The sequence below is a fragment of the Sprattus sprattus genome (genome assembly GCF_963457725.1).
Source record: "Sprattus sprattus genome assembly, chromosome: 8".
In the NCBI taxonomy this organism is placed as follows: Eukaryota; Metazoa; Chordata; class Actinopteri; order Clupeiformes; family Clupeidae; genus Sprattus; species Sprattus sprattus.
The window spans coordinates 17,664,588-17,681,779 of record NC_137927.1 but is presented as its reverse complement, the minus strand read 5'-3'; the positions used below and the strand labels follow the sequence as shown (position 1 = coordinate 17,681,779).

General features: G+C 45.7%; 1 protein-coding gene across 2 annotated transcripts; it reads right to left on the bottom strand.

The window, feature by feature from the left end:
• Positions 1-16: 16 nt before the first annotated feature.
• On the bottom strand, positions 17-16,352 carry bbox1 (butyrobetaine (gamma), 2-oxoglutarate dioxygenase (gamma-butyrobetaine hydroxylase) 1). Of its 2 annotated transcripts, none has more exons than XM_080843866.1 (8): positions 16,287-16,352; positions 13,861-14,313; positions 13,189-13,303; positions 5,240-5,438; positions 3,868-3,973; positions 2,523-2,719; positions 2,053-2,219; positions 17-1,428 (listed from the first exon to the last, which is right to left on the bottom strand). In XM_080843866.1, exons 2-8 carry the CDS (start codon positions 14,248-14,250, stop codon positions 1,268-1,270), a joined length of 1,335 nt encoding a protein of 444 aa, XP_080699992.1. In that variant the 5' UTR covers positions 14,251-14,313; positions 16,287-16,352; the 3' UTR covers positions 17-1,267. The 2 variants fall into 2 exon arrangements, with proteins under 2 accessions (XP_080699992.1, XP_080699993.1); XM_080843867.1 differs by having other exon boundaries at positions 13,861-14,308; positions 16,287-16,350.
• Positions 16,353-17,192: the final 840 nt, after the last annotated feature.

The window sequence follows — 17,192 nt, the reverse complement described above, 5'->3', positions numbered from 1 at the left end:
CCAACCCAAGTTTCTTGTGGATCACATTTAGTCATTTAATGATGTGTGCAAGAAACAAATGAGGTCACAAAGAACGTCATCATGCATAGGCAAAAGCTCAGTCATTTAAAATCTGCTAACCAAAGAACCATCATCAGATATCCAACATTTATCGAAGCTGTAATAATTCCCATATTTCCAGAATATTAAGACTTCACATTGTGTCCTACCTATATACGGCATGTTACCAAGGAGTATGTGATTGCACATGTTTACTAACAGAACAAATGACTAATGACTATTTGTTCGGGACCCAAGTAGAGACATATTTGTAAGTCATAGACACGTCAAACTAACCATAAACCAATCCTCGTAAATAAATAAGACACAAAGTGCTGAGGAAGTTGTCTGGACAAATCTGATCGACAAGAAAGACAGTTAATGGATGATTTACACACTTAAAATCTATTTGATAATGCTCTTCTGTAAACCAATACCAATTGTAAATGCTGCACCAGACTGTATGTGGTGAAGAGGGAAAACTTGTTTCAAATCAAATTGGCCCTGGCTATTAGGCTTATTGGATATAAGGCTATTAACACCCACCTCATCTGCAAATATGTTCTTTTGCTACTTCATCGTCCCAATCTACTGGCATGCCCTATACTCTGACCATGGAAATGAAGGGGCATATGAAACAGCTTACTGGATATGTAGATAATGCACTTGATCTGATGTCTGTACACTGTAAGTGTAAGACTTTAAAGCTAAAGTGAAGACCTGCACACTTATAAAAATATAGCAATTTGTATACTATAAATACTTAAAATAGAAAGATGATTTTAAGGCATATTCCCATACCCCATGACAGGATCTTGTATTCAAAATACATTTTTCATTCAAATAAAAGAAAACATGACACCAAAACATAAAAAAAATAGCAAGTACAAATATGGCTAAATAGCCCACCATGTTTGGTGACCTTAAACATCTCTCAGTAAAACGAATGTGAAATGAAAGCCGAGGCCACAACCAGATTGGGAAGGGTTGAACTTGAATGAACATACGGAAAACCCTGAGAGACAAGAAAGCTAGCAATGAAATGTACTTGAGGCTTTAGTACCAAGTACAGGGCCATTGGTGGAGATCTTTCGTCTGTTTAAGGCAACTGAAGTGACTGAGTTTGGGAGCAGAGGTGACTGTGCGTAGCTGGAGCTGGTAGTGCACACTCACAGCACAGGAGCCTCCTGCTCGAGACTGCCCCGGCTGAGCTGCTTATGTCACTGATTTAGTTGTCTCCGTGCACAGCCTTCCGAAGGATCCGCAGACGGGACATGACCTCGTCCCAATCCAGGTATGCGCCCTCCAGGTGTCGACGGGAGTGGGCATCAGACAGGTAGTCCCTGCGGCCGTGGAGCAGTCGCCAGTTGTCGAAGGTCACCAAGTCGCCTGTGGTTGGGTGAGGTGGGAGGGATTATGTGTTGGGAAAGCTCTAGAAAAGGTGAAACACTGCATATGTCTAGCAGGAGATGCCACAACTGGCCAAACACAGAAGGGGCAGGAGGAGGGTGCATCATCATTAAGTCATCTCATTTCCTCTTTACTGTTTCTAGTTAAAGTACAACTATCATCCTCACATACTATCAGATATCACATGAGTTTATGGGACACATTTTTGTGTAATAATTAATCTAAATCCCACTCATTTTAGGGGCAGGAGGAGGGTGCATCGTCATTAAGTCATCTCATTTCCTCTTAACTGTTCCTAGTTAAAGTACAACTATCATCATCACACACTATCAGATATCACATCAGTTTATGGGACACAGTTTTGTGTAATAATAAATCCAACTCCCACTCATTTTGCAGGGCAAGATGTGAATTCAGTACTTTCTGGATTGAACTTGAAATGTCAGTTAGTTCTGCCTCCATTGAAGTGTTTCAAACTCAAAATTGTTCCAACCTATATTCAGTCCAAATTACCACACAGTTGTCCTCATACATGCTTTGTAAACACATATGGCCCCAAAAGACTAGGTACGACGGGACACACACACACACTGCCACTCTCACCTGGTTCCATCGAATAGGTGACCATGTTCTCAGGCTGGGTCATCAGCTCTACATAGGCCTTGAGCGAGGCGTAGAAGTGCTGAACCTTGTCTAGCGGAAAGTCCAGCACGGAATCTCTGGTGGCATTGTTGTAGTTGATCCTATCCACTCTCCCCACATGGTCCAGACTGTACTTGGACACAGAGACAGTCCAATACATGACCCAAACAGCAGAACCCAGGAACAGAAAAACAGTTCCAATGTTGAACAACAGATGGCAGCACAATTCCCCAATTTTACCCTCTGACGAGGAGAACGGTGGGAATGGCAGAAATAGACTCTCCAGACTTCCAAAGCCTGAGGCAGCATACAGTATGTTTTCACTCTTTTCAGTGCGTTAGCATGGCTAGTGTTGACAGGACAGGGAGATGTGTATATGAGGCTACATGTGTGTGTTTGTGTGTGTGTGTGTGAGGCGCTTCTGGACTCACTCAATAATGTGGTTTTTGGACTGCACACAGAAGTCGCAGTAGTCGGCGCCGGTGTCGGTGAAATCAACGCGTAGCGTGGTGAGCGCATGGAAGGCCTCTGGGTCTCTGCGGCGCAGCAGCTCCGCCATGTGGAAGCCGTCCACCACCTCGCTCTCACCGCCCTCCCGCGCCTGCGCCAGGCAGTGCAGGAACTGAACCTGAGAGGAGGAACCGTGGGACAGTGAGACAGGAACCAAGGACTGATGCCTACAGCCACAGAAAAAGCCCAAACTCTGCTTCTTTGCTTTGACAGGTACCGGTTTCACATAGAAATGTAGAATGTAGGCCTAAATGCCATCATAAAATCGAAGAACCACAGAACTCTTTAAAGGTCTCTTCTAGGGAAAAAAGGGCTCAAAGCAAAAGCAGGAAGAAGCCAGAGAAGGGTTCTGGATTCTAGACTCCATCCGCTTTCTCATGCCCTCCCTTCACTCTCGTTGCAGGAAGAAGCCAATGAGGCATAAAGAATCCTCTGTTTTTCATCCAGTGAAAACACATAGACACATGGGATTTCACAGACGGCTAGAGACTGATCGCTCCAGAGCCATCCCCCCGATACTGGCATGATGCCCCAGGCCACCTGGAGAGGCAGTAGCAGGGGCAGGGGCAAGACTGGTAGATATGGATGAGATGGAGAGGCAGTAGCAGGGGCAGGGGCAAGACTGGTAGATATGGATGAGATGGAGAGGACAGAGTGCAGGGGCAATACTGGTAGATATGGATGAGATGGAGAGGACAGGGGCATGGAGAGGACAGAGGAAAAGCTCTGCTATGGCCCACGTGCCACCCACCCACTGCCCTGTGGATGACTGGGTCAGACCTGGGTGAGTGTGAATGAGGACAGAACATGTGCCTGTTCGCTCTGGTGCCAAAATGTACAGAGAAACGCAGGTGGGATGAGTGATCACATACGTCGCTCCAACATCGTTTGTTTTGTTTTCATCTGGGCGAAGCTTTCTGGGTGGAGCACCTGTACAACGGTCAGCTATTGTTTAGGTTCAAAGGTGTGTTGCATAACAAGTGTATGACACACATGGGGTGTGCATGTGTGTGTGTGTGTGTGTTTTTCCACCCCTGGTGGATGGTTTACTGTAGTGCTGGATAGCGGGTGGGTGTGTGTGTGTGTGTGTGTGTTTTCTCACCCCTGGTGGATGGTTCAGCGCTGGATAGTGAGTGTGTGTGTGTGTGTGTGTGTGTGTGTGTGTGTTTTCTCACCCCTGTTGGATGGTGAGTGTGTGTGTGTGTGTTTTCTCACCCCTGGTGGATGGTGTAGTGCTGGATAGTGAGTGTGTGTGTGTTTTCTCACCCCTGGTGGATGGTGCAGTGCTGGATAGTCTGTGTGAAGGCTCAGTTTGCCAGAGGTATAGGCCACATTATTAGCCATCGGTTTGTCTTGCACTTGCCATGTGTGTCTGGAGATTGAAATAGGACCAGAATAACAGGGGGTTAAAAACATTTCAGGAGCTTTTTCAGGAACTTTTACTATTTTAAAAACAAAACACCAGTCGGTTCAGTCAACCCCTCAAATGTATCCTTCCAAACAATTTAATACAACACTTCACACTGTTATGACAACGAACAAAAACAGAGAAAGAAGCGTTTGCTGATCTAAAAACAGTTGGACTATTTGGAATAATGCCCCAGCATTTGAGCATGTGACTCTATCTGTTTCTCTTGCGGCCTCTCTCTCTCTCTCTCTCCTCTCTCTAGCTCTCACACACACTACTCCTGACCAAAGTAGTAGCTGAGTTCTGTGTCAAAAGCTGGACTGCTAAACCAGTGCTGTAGATCAGACAACCGCTGTCCAGTCAGATTAGTGGTTTTTCAAGAGTGAAGCGGTTCAGATCCAAGAGCGACTGAGTGGCTTGAATGGGAGGATTAAGCTCTTCAGCGAGGGTCAGTGGGGAGGACACCACTCTGGCCTCCAAAGGCCCACAGCCTGGTGGCCCACATCTGCTGGGCTACTTTGATGCTTGAACTAAACCGTTGGCTCCGATGATCTAACAAGAGGGAGGAGTTGTATGAGTGTGCGCTGTTTGTGTGTATCGGTGTGGGTGTGGGTGTGTGTGTGTGGGGGTGTGTGTGTGTGTGTGTGTGTGTGTGTGTGTGTGTGTGTGTGTGTGTGTGTGTGTGAGAGAGAGAGAGAGAGAGAGAGAGAGAGAGAGAGAGAGTCAGAGAGAGAGAGAGTCAGAGCGAAAGAGAAAAAAAGACAAAGAAAAAAACAAGAGACAGGGCGGGGATGGCCTGTAAAGGCCTCAGTAATAGCAACAAGCCCCTTCCCTGCTCCAGTCAGCCCACAGCTACCACTGCCATGAGCTCATGCGCTGGCAGGCGCGCTGATTTTTGTTCCCGTCTCCGAATAGACCGTGTCAGGTAATTCCCCCGGCTGGCGCTGCCTTGGCTGATCCCAGGCCAGCGCTGAGCGCGGCGGTGTGGTAAATCACTCTGCAAGCCACTGCTCTGGAGGCCACTGGGACCCTCGACTCGGAAACTACAAGGCCCCCGGCCAGAGCCCTCTCTACATCATGGAGGAGGCCTTTCTGGGGGTTAATTTGTCTCAGCCTCAAACCACCACTGTCTGTTAAACCAAAATCCATGCTAGGTACCACTGATACCGAATAGACCACATACATTAAGTACATACTTTACACTTTCATGGACAGAGCTGCTCCACTCACCCGTAGAAGGTCAGCCTCAGGTAGCCAATCCGCTCGCTCAGACGGGCCACCTGACCCTGCTCCACCGGCGCCCCCTTGAGGTAGACGATGCCCACACGCCGCAGCGCCAGCAGCCAGTCCAGCGCGGCCTTGTCGTCGTGGAGGACCTCCTCGAAGTTCGCCGTGGGGATCCGCAGGCCAGAGTCCCAATACTCGCGCTCTGCCGTGCAAACAAGACAGGAAGTGTCGTTATCCTATGATTTGATTACGCCGCGACATTAAAACATATTGTCGCTCTAAATCACTCTGAAGCGGGCCAGGAGCATTCAGCCAGAAGCACTGCGGATCAGGAGACAGCCCGCTCAGGCACACATGTTTGCATTTAGAAATAACTGGAAGTCTAGACCCCGTAGATCTTAATGATGAGTTAATAACCACCCGTGTGTTTACAGAGATGCCGGGGCTTAGACATTTAGAGGCTGCAGTTTGTCAACCGTAGAACTGGCCTAAAGAGCCGACTCAATCAAACGAGGAGAGAAAGAGAAAACAGAGGCGTTGAGAGATTCAATTACGTGTGTGTGTGTGTGAGAGAGCGTGAGAGTGCACAGCAATGCGCCCCTGCACGGATGTGCATTAAACAGAATGTCTTGTCAGGAGAAGGGGCCAGAACACGGTGGTCGGAACAGTTTGTGAGGGGAGACGACCTGCTTTCGAGAACTCCCGACTGTGGAAACTCTCTTGGCTTGCCCTGCTGGCAGGACTGCCGTTTTTCCATAGACGCTCTCCAGTGGCGACCGGCTTCTCCACAGCTGCAGAGCACATCTCTGCTCTCTGCTCTCTACTCATCTGCGGATCTGACATAGTGCTCTGCTCTGCTCTCATCTCCCATCTCATGGCAGAAAGTCACTCATCCGTGTCAGAGGACACTTGGAGGAATCAAATGGCGTGGATACACAATAATGTGATGTGATTGTGGAAGCACTGATATGGAAATTGTTAGCCTATATGATCACAAAATGAAGCCTTTCTAAAGGCATATAGAATTATGATATTCATTTCAGTCCTCTTAATCTGCCATAGACCCTTTCAGGTGGAATTGTTTCACTCATGGACTAATAATTCTATTAAACCGATACCTCAGACACGATTATTCAAAGTTATACGGCAGTAAATGTAGACCATGAAGTCTATCACTATCTACAAACTATTTATTTACCACTGAAAAAATATTTTAAATTACTGGCGTAAGAAATAGGATTGGACACTTTTCTGTTGATGTTCTCTTCAGAATTATGCCAGAATAGGTTCCCTGCAAGAGTGAAGTGTTAAACTTTCCACATTCCTTAGACTGAAAAACCCCACCACAATTCCTGAATTATCTAGTCTTCCTCTGCCAGTTGGTTGTTTCTTAGGTAGAGGCCATCCATCTTCAAGTCCACTAGGATCACAGCACCCAAACCTCAATGCTTGGCACTGGCAGCATGCATAGATGGGGTGGAAATCTTGCATGGAATACACAAAGGCAGTTTGACAACAGCATCCCGTCATCTGTCTTGTCCTTCAGTCAATCTGACTGTATGGCTCTGCTGCTGTGGTTTCAGTGCACAGATGGGTGTCATTATAAAAAGCCATCTAAAATCACCTTTTCCAAGTCAGACATTTGGAAAGTCTGACATTGCTGTAATATCCGTCTTGTAAGTTGAACAGTGCATCATCTCCTGTTCACCGGCATACTGTATGGATCAGTCAAGACGTACAGGAGAACACGTGGCCCCGAGCTCATGTTACACGTCTGAGCACCAAGCACACCTTGTCTACATTCCGGCCAAAGCCACAGAGGAAACAGTCATCCCTGTTCAGTCATCGCAATCTCTCTCTCCCTTTCTCTCGCTCTCTCTCTCTGTCTACCTCACCCTCTCTCCCTCTCTCTCTCTCTGTTTCTCTCTCCCTCTCTCTCTCTCTCTCTGATTCTCTCTCCCCTCTCTCTCTGTTTCTCTCTCCCTCTCTCTCTCTCTCTCGGTTTCTCTCTCCCTCTCTCTCTCTCTCGCTGTTTCTCTCTGTCTGTCTCCCTCTCTCTCTCCGCTTCTCTCTGTCTGTCTCCCTCACCCTCTCTCCTTCTCTCTCTCTCTCTCTGTCTCCCTCTCTCCCTCTCCCTCCTCTTTCTCTCCCTCTCTCCTTCTCTCTCCTCTCTCTCTCTGTCTCCCTCTCTCCCTCTCCCTCTTTCTACCTCTCCCTCTCTCTCGCTCCCCTCCACTCCATGGGAAGGTACCCCACGCTCCTAATCGCCTACAGCTGTCATGTGCACATTACAGCTGGAGCATTACAGGGGGAAAGTGATGTAAAGCCATCAACAGAGAAAGAGAGAGAAAGAGAGAAAGAGAGAGAGAGAGAGATGTGGAGAAAGAAGGGGTGATGTGGAGAGAGGGGAGATGTGGAAAGAGAGAGAGAGAGAGATGTGGAGAGCAGACCAGAGCAAAAGAAAAATCATCATGGGATGCAAGAGGAGGGTTGGGGGGGGGGGGGTTAGAGCAAGATAGGAGAGTTTCATTCTCATTCAGACTCATTCATCAGAAGATCCGTAGCTAGAGAGGGAGAGAGAGACAAAAAGTGAGAAAGAAAGAGAGAAACAGAACGAGAGAGAGAGAGAGAGAGCGGCTGGGCCAGGAGCCCAGGGTGGGGAGGTTCAGATGGTGCTGTCCCAGTGTTCCATGCTTATTGCCGTGTAATGCTTCACATTCCCTTTCTCACCGATCGCAAATTTGCCGCTACGGTTTCCTGGCATGGCTGCAGCAATGCTGGCCATTCTGGAGCAATTTCCCTTACACGGACTCTGCTGAGCTACTCAGAGATTAGTCTCCCTAATTCTTTTCTTATTTTTTATATTTTCCAGCTGGTCCCGAGCAAAGAGTATGTGTGTGTGTTTTTTGTGCGTGGACAAGGAACGAAGGAGCAGAGTGAAGGCATTCTTTGTCTACTCCCTCCTCTGGGTCTGCTCTGGTGAGATTTCCAGACAAGGTGACCAAATCTGACGCTCCTGAGGGTGGCAGACAGATAAGGCAGCCATCACAGAAGACACAGGGGGAAAACAGTGTCCCCCAATGACAGTGGCATAGCTAAGCAGTAGAGCTGAGATGAGGGCTCTTTTGAAAGAGCACAGTTCTGTTCTGCACTGTCTACAACTCCGATCACAGTGATCTTTTTGGCGACTGCTTCAGGGAATGATTCGTCTATTATTTTGGATACTGTTCCTTATCGTAACAGGCAACAGCACAATTATCAACTGCAGATGCTGTTGGCATACATCCCCAAGCACAAGCCAGAGAGAAGTTGATTGAGATCATTAGGTTTGTACTAGCGATCCCTGAAACTTGGTCCAAGTGGAGCAAACTGCTCCCTGGTGTATGAGATAGTACCTGCCTGCCCCCACTCACAAAGCCCTCAGTGTCTAGCCTTTTCTCTTCAGCCACACACCCCTTTTCTACAACCACCACCTCTAAGAACAGAACAGGCCAACCTTTTTACAGCACATTTTAGGTTAGAGGGTAAACAGGGCTTTTGGGCTTAATTCTTAAAGGAGCCTATTCTTCAGTGTGGGACGCTGTATTCAGGGGAGATTATTTTCCAGACAGGCCTCTACGTTAAAGACGAGATGGGAGCTCTAAGACCAGATGACCTTAACAGATGGGGAAAAAGTCACAGGGCACTGCAATGACCAGATGGCTATTATCAAAAAGGGAAATCTGATATTGAGGGGGGAGATCAAAGAATAATTTCAATGAAATATTACAGTTAAAAAAAAAGATTGATTAGCTTCTGGTGTACAGGCCCGCACAGAATTTCATGAAACTGGCAAACCCATGATATACCATTCAATTTAGTACAGTCTACCAAATCAAAACCATGAAATGGTAAGGGAGAAATCATTGTGTTTGTCCAAAAGAACCACTTGACTGAAGAAAGAATGAAAGAAGCGTAAAAGAAGGAAAGTCCCATAGAAGAGATTGACACTGGGACAGTGATGCAGAGAGTAACAGGATAGCAAACAGACAGTCTGCAAGGGGGATTAGTTCAATGGCCGGAGGGAAATGTCGTAAAGATGAAGGAAACCACAGTGGACTCTTAGCCAAAGCAAACGGCATGTCTTCACCCTGACCCTAAACCTAACCCTAACCCAACCATCCATAAAGGCAGGGGTTCAAAGAGCACAGGATGGGGAGGAAGCGCTCCATGTCACTGATGGAAGGAGACTCAAAAGGGCATGGACAACTTGCCCGAGGCTGTCAACACAGAAGCAGTCGGCTCCATGGGTCAAAGGAGCATGTTTTTACACGCCGGCCAGGTGAGACCCCCATTGTTTATTTGACATTTTACGACCTCCATTACCAAAGCATCACCTATGGTCGAGTGATTGGATTCCCATTTAAGCCTTTCTGCACGGTCCCTTGTGTCTTTTAAATCACACAATTTATTCCATCTTAAAGAAAGACGCATTCTTAATGTGATCCCTCACTACTTGATTTCCACTCCCTTCTACTCCCACGTTTCCTCGTGACTCGGGGCACAATTCCTTCCTTCTCTACGGGAGATGTGCTGGAGAGCTTATATGACATCATGTTCTGGAATCATGTTCTCTGATAAATTCGCACACCCCATGGCTAATCGGGAACAATACACAAGATGCGGCTATAACTTCTGGCGGCCCAGTTGTTCATTTTAGTCATTTTCCCTTACTCAGAAACAGATTCCTCACTTCATTGCTATGCTATTCGTTCCATTTGATTTATGTCCAATTCAGAGAGCCTACAATCTGAACTCATGTAGCACGCTTCATTCTGCATTGACGGAGTTGCCCTTGATTCTCAAGTTGTTGGGGATGGAAATTAACTAGGAGGACCTCAAAGGGAACGACTATGCCAAACTGGTCTGTGCGGTGATGGCACTGAAAGCCTGAACTGACACAAACAAGAAACAGTTTGTCCAGATAATTTATGGCTTGCCTGGACACCGCCGGTCACGTCAATTAGTGAAGGCCTGTTGATTCGTTGACACAGTCCTCAGTGTTCTTTGGGTTGCGCCCACTGAGAGAATGAGACAGAGAGATGGGCTTGTGTGTGCGGTTACGAGTAGAGGAGCCCCCTCAACTCGTATTCCCCCCAATCTCTATTCCATATGGCCAAGGCAGGAAGCTGAGAGAAACTTTCCACACAAAACCCAGTCCTGCTAGACGGCCCCGCACGTGGAGCCTTGTTTTTCTCAGGCTTTCTTTGCCTGATTTATGGGCTATAATCTTACATCTTATCACTTCAACAGAGGGGGTGGAAAGCTATGCAACTGACTTCACGCTGACCATAACAATACTTAATAAATTCAATTTGGCACTTTATATCTAAAAGCTCTTTGTAGTAATAATTATAAAAATAATACATCACACTAGAATGCCACATGAATACATCTTACACCACCATCTTACAACCGAACAACAATATAAGGTAATGACAAACATAAAGTATTTGTTTACAATACAATGTTTAAATAAATGCTGTCGACAACACATATTTGTGGTTAGCATGCTTTGATGAAGAAAGCCTACAAGCACAAGACCCATAAATAAATGTTTAGTGCGATCCAAATGAGAGTAGTTCTAGTGATTTATAAGACATGTGAGGCAGCTCCCTTCAGCTTAGCCTGCGCGCCGCTTCCACAAACAGGAAGTCGTTTATGAACACAAGCTCGCACTGAATGACAAGGAATGCCAGTGTCGACCGTGACCCCCACTGAGGCCCAGAGAGGTCCACCTAGGGAGAGCACGGCAGCACCTTGCAGGCTTCCAACCGCTCGAAAAACAGAACCCTTTCCAGAGATTTTTTTCTGCTTCTTCTTCCACGTAAGGGGAAGGAATTTCGGCGTGTCCCTCAGGAGGATCTAATTAAACCCAGAGAAGGAGGGAAGTGGGGAGCGCGGGGAGCACATGTTCGGCTCCTCATCTAGGGAGAGATCGCTCCCGCTGCTGAGCTGGCAGCGGTCAGGGGCGGAAACCCCTGGAGCCGGGAGTGGGGGCAGCCTGAAGAAGGCCTGAAGTGGAGAGCGCTCGTTTCCACCAGTCAGGGGCTAACACAACAATCGTGGGGGGGGGGGGGGGGGGGGGGGGTTTGGCTGACGGCACCCTAGACTGCGTGGAAGGGGCCACCTGAGACTCAACTCAGTAGCACTAGACATTACACTCCTGCAGCAACAATGCTGGACAAACACATAATCCATTACCCTTAGGATAACATACACAATCATGTCCTATGGGAGGAAAAGGTGTGTGCTGCTCCTTTAGGTCCTTCTGGACCTAAATGTAGGGCTATAGAGGCAAGATTGATCTCTCCTGCAAGGGGTTACACAAATGTCACTAATGTGTGTAGCTTCAAGATTGACTTGCTCCTGTTACCCCGCCATGGACACAATGAATATGGGGGAAAGCAAGCAAGGCATATGTGCAAACTTAAACTAATAATAAAAAGTTAAACTGTTGCATGTAGGGGTTATTATTTATTTTCACACATTGCCTACTAAGTTAACTTCTGAGAATGGTCCTGTTAATCTTAACAACTGTGTTAGGTGAAGAGCTGAATGGCACATCTGGTGATATAATACCAACTGCTCAATATCATACATGGACTATCTGGCTTCCTGTGTGGAGAGACATGTTGGGTGGCTGTATCCTAACTGGGGGACACCTTCTGAGTCTCCTGCAGTCATGGCCAAGTTCAGACAAGTTCAGAGTTTTTTCCTGCTGGTGTCATGAAGATTGCTAGCCTGACGATGTCATACTCATAATTCTAGTCAGAATATGAGTCTGAGACCGGACCACTGGGCTGTGATTATGGGGCGTGTTTCAACGAACCAGGAAAGAAAATTCCTCTTCGCTGAATTGGATACCTAGAACCAATCAGAGCAACGTAGTAGGCTATTATTACGATAGATTAAACTTTGACCTGATCCCGTAGGAAGGACGGCAAAAACATCTTTTCAATCGACAAATGCCTTGATCGCGTTTCTCTGTTCCTCTTTCAAAATGAATGCGCTGTCAATATCTGTTGAGATATGCCTGCTCACGTTACTTAATTAGCACTCAAGGCTAGAAGCTACCATTGGTTTCAATGTTTTTTTTGTCTACGCTGTTAGCATAACCTTTCAATAATGGTCTAGAGTGCTTAAGTTAAAACCTACAATCCTAGGCAACATTGGTGTTGCGTATACACAACTAACCGAGTCAATGTAGACATAAAAAAAGTCGTGTAGATAGCTTAAATCATATCAAATATGTCCCACTAAGCTCCCGAGACGGCGCCATCTTTGTTCGATGTATACCGGTATTCTATCTATCATCAGGTCATCTGTCCATCAACGTATAAAGCCCGCCCTTACAATTTGATTGGTTTAGATTGCTTTCTCAACATTTTTGAAACGTTTAAACCCTCCCAACTAGCTCGATTCCAGACTGAATCTCCCAGACCAAAAATTTTGTGGGCGGAGTTCAGGCTGGTATCCAGGCTAGAAGATTGCCCAATCTACAACGACTCCATTTTTACCACGGCTGTCAACCTTGGCCTTGACATTGTTCACCTCTACACACTGGGAATGCTTTGCATAATCACTTCATGCATCGAGGTTCTGGATGTCAGTCGGCATTCAAGGGGAAATGTCACCCCAATCAACTTTGGGCAGGTAAACACAACCGTCTGTTTGTGTCTCCACATTATCACCCAACTGTAGGGAAGCTAACCTATTACCCACTGTGTCTTGTGACCTCTTTAGTTTTGTACATTTTAATATTTATATATTTCCCCTATTATTATTGTTAGGCTACTTTTCAGAGTTTGTTGAATATGTGAAGTGACCTTGGGAGTCATGAAATTCGCTTTTAAATTAAATACATTATTATTGTTGTTGTTGTTTTGTAAGCCTGACAGAACAGCACATACCATTAAGGAAAAGCTCCTCTTGTCTAGCTTGCCTTGCCTCTGGTGAAAAGCAACGTTTCTTCAGCCAGTTAGGATCAAACTCACTGCTGTGCTGGTCAGGCCATATTACAGAAACCTGTATGGGAAAGTAAATAAATGAATCACCTTTATCATCATAATAGAAGAACAAACATCATAGCACACACAAACACAAACAAGGGCAAAAAAAGACGTACTGTTAGTTAGGTTTAGATCACATGGCAGCGACAGAGCCGCTGGGCAGGGAGTGCGTTCAATATGGAATATGGAACTATGGAAGGATTCTAGTTTCCATTAACCCTCAAAAACAAAGATCTGGCCCTGTTGGTTCATAGCACTACTCTCACACACTCTGGCACTGTTCAGATATCAGTTAGGCTAGTACAAACTAGTACTTATTAGTATTGTATATCGCTAAAACCATATCTTACTGCTTTTGTACTTTTAAGGCTTTGATTAATGAAAAACAGATCTCTGAGCTTAAGAGTTGAACATACCCAGATTCAGCTGCCCCTTCAGTTATACCAACATGCTCTCGTAATCTCTTTCTCTATAATAAATTGGAGATTATAGGTCTATATCTCTGTGTGAAAAGAGAGATTACTGTGATCGCAAATGCGCAATTAATTGAAAGGTGCTGCACCGTGGTTGTACCTTGTTGTTTTCCGTGACCTGAACACTGTCCACCCCGGTGTGTACGTCCAGCTGGGCAAGCGGCAGACTCCGTGCCTGGGCCGACTGCAGGGTGCACAGGGGGCACTGGCAGTTGTCCCGCAGCCAGGTGAAGGGGTACAGGCTGCAGCTGCCGTCCTCCCACTCCACCTGCAGCAGCCTCTCCCGCTCCAGGGTGCGGGCGTGCCTCACCACCGGAGTGGCCCCGACCACAGGAAGGGACGAGGTAGCAGTGGCGAGCGTCTGGTGACCTCGCGCGTACGGGACCACGGGGACGGCCGGCAGTCTGCGTTTCCCATGGCCGTTCACCACCTGCCGGGTTGCCCTAGATATGCAGGCGCTGGAGACACAGCGAGCGAGCCTTGATAACATCCTTCACAGGCGCAGCTGCCACTTGGACTCGTGTGTGGCACTTGAGAGTCTGGACTACCTGTACTGGAGTGGAGCAGCCATAAATAAGGACTGAGTGATTACGCAAGGCTTTACACTGACTCCACTGGTTTGTCTGTTTACAGTCAACAGTCAAGTCTTATCGTTATCAAGACAGAGAAATCTATCAGAAGACAAGACAGATCAGAGCACTTCCTCCAAACCAATCCAGGCTTGACATGTAATTCATTGTCGCAGAATAATGTAGGCAAACATTCAGAATCTTACACCTTTAACGTAACATTTGACGCCAGCTTATCTTTCTTGATCACCACAGTTACATAGTTGTACAAACAACTGTCAAAAAGAGAAGTAGGAAATAAACAAGAGAGGAGATGAATACACGTGTGCTCTTGGAGCTTTCAGCAAACACCCAGTGATCAGCCATTAAAGTAAGGGATAGAACACAAACATGTAAAACACAGAAATCAACCATTGACATAAACACTCAACAAATTATTAACAAAAATAAACTCCGTCAAGCCTTACTATTACCTTAAGATGTAGTAATTTGATATCAAAATGCTGTCATAGCAGGTGATTGCATAACACCAAAGATAAGGGTAATGACACCTCAGCTGACTAAAGTCCTGAAGCCAGGCACCCAGGGGTTCAGAGCTGCCACAATGTGACTGTGCTATGTGTAACTGTACCCTGCACTGTACCTGCCCCCCCATGCAGAGAGATGAGGTGAAGGGGTCACACAAATGTCATCTCTAAGTCTTGCTACTGCATCAAGTGAGGTGTGTATGCAAGCAATAATACATTCTAAAGAAAATGGACAAATCCCCATAAAAGTAACAATCCCCCTACCCATTCTATAGGCAAAAATGGTCATGGATATGATTAAGGTATTTAGCAGATGTTTTTGTACTTTGCAGAACCATAAAATGTTATACACAGTACAATACTACTAAATGGCAAACTCCTGATGTCAATAATACGCTTACGACATTCTTAATTTACCAACAACCTAGGTCCTTACATTTGTCAAGGAAGAATGAGTCACTCTGCTGGTAGTTCACTTGAATTATAGAACACTGATAGCCCTCACAAGATTGCTTTGATTAAAGGAACATGTTGGAGAGTTATTAAGATAAGTTTTATATTATGCATGACTGGGCTCCTGCCTTTTGATTAGTTTATAATTGTATGGTATCCATTCAGACTGACACCATAGACCCATATTGAACCCTGAGCTCTAAACAACTCCACTTAGGTCAAAGTAACCGTTTCCACCTCAAGTACACACCTTTGACCCTCCATGTCCACATCCCAGCTGGTCCAACACACGACTTCACATGACATAATGACGTAAATACAACACACCACGGGAGCGTTCGTAAACTAGGTAAAGGGTCATACGAGTATGCTTGGCATGGGTGTGTACAACCCGACTCCAGCAAATGAACTGCTCTATAAAATACTAAGGCAACTACATTGATACGATGGTAGTTTCTGTGTGAGCTGGAAATCAGAATGGTATTACCAAATACATTAAGGCAATACGTACGCGGCACAGTCAAACACTTTCGATATTCACTTCTATTTCCAGTGGCAACATTGACAGGTTAGCATCGTAGCATGAACACAATGAAAACCAATGGCATAAAGCTAGCAAGTATCATCACAGCTAGTGGCTACCGTGTACTCTCTCCGTTTGTGAACTATAACTATTGGTGTTAAAGCTAGTAGGACTTGCACTTTCTGCACTTATTTATACTACTGACTTTGTGTTTACTGAGGCAAAACAAGCAGAATGTCTACTGAACGTTAGGTAAGAACCATACTTCCTTGAAGTCATAGTCAGCCAACTACTGCAGCCAGGATAGCTATCGGCGGCTCACTAGCAAACACACCAGCTTCATGTTTGTAAACAAACATTCATCTCGCCTTAATCAAAACAGTTTTTCCCCCGTGGTTTTACCTGTCTTAATAAAAGCATGCGTTAGGAAAGAGGAACCTGAATACAGCATTACCTTGCTCTCTAGAGAAGCTTCCTCTGCTAGTAGTTTGAATGAGATGTGTCTTAACGCGAAGGCGTGAGAATAGTGTAGTGCGCTGACAGTGAAAGTAGGGGAAAGGTTACTGGTCTGAATTTCTGAATGTCTCGGCTATGAATAGTCTGTACATTATAGGCTACAGAGTACGCATAAGAATACGATGGGGTTTGGGGTTTAACATCATAAACACCTCTAACTTTGTAAGTCTACCTCTTGAAAAGTGTTGGACATATAATACATAATTTACAGGTAGTCAATATTTTTTGTCCAAAATGGGAGATAATTTAGCCTACTATCTAAGTCCTCACTGCCTTGTCTCCATAGAAATTTGACCGCCACATCATAGATTGGAGTCTTTAATAGGATATAGCCTATTCAAATGCACATAAACTCATTATCTTTCATTGGTGAAGTGTCAGTTAAGAACTCAACCAGAACTCCACTAAATTAGTGAGTTAGCTGTATGGATTTGATTAGACCTAGATTTCAGTCGAGATAGTTTAGTCTTGTGTCACCTCGACTCTGTATAAATAATTGGTAGCCTATTAATGACCGCTTACTTACATTTCATTCTGTAAAGTGAATGCCCCTTGAGTGTGCATAAGGCCTAATGACTCAGTGTGGTGCAAAATGATGCAAGCCATGCCCCTCACAAGGCCTGTTTCAAACATTTAGTTTAAGTTTAAGTTAGTTTAAAACACAAGTTAGTGCTGCAAGAGACCGAACAATGTACTAAAAGCCTTTCATAGCAACCTGCCATAAAAGTAGTAATGGGTCCGCAGGGACACATTAACATCAACCCTTGTGATGCTCACAATTTGATCACTTCCATTTGTATCCTGCCACTGCCAGCACCTGCCTATATGGACTAATCTGGATGTA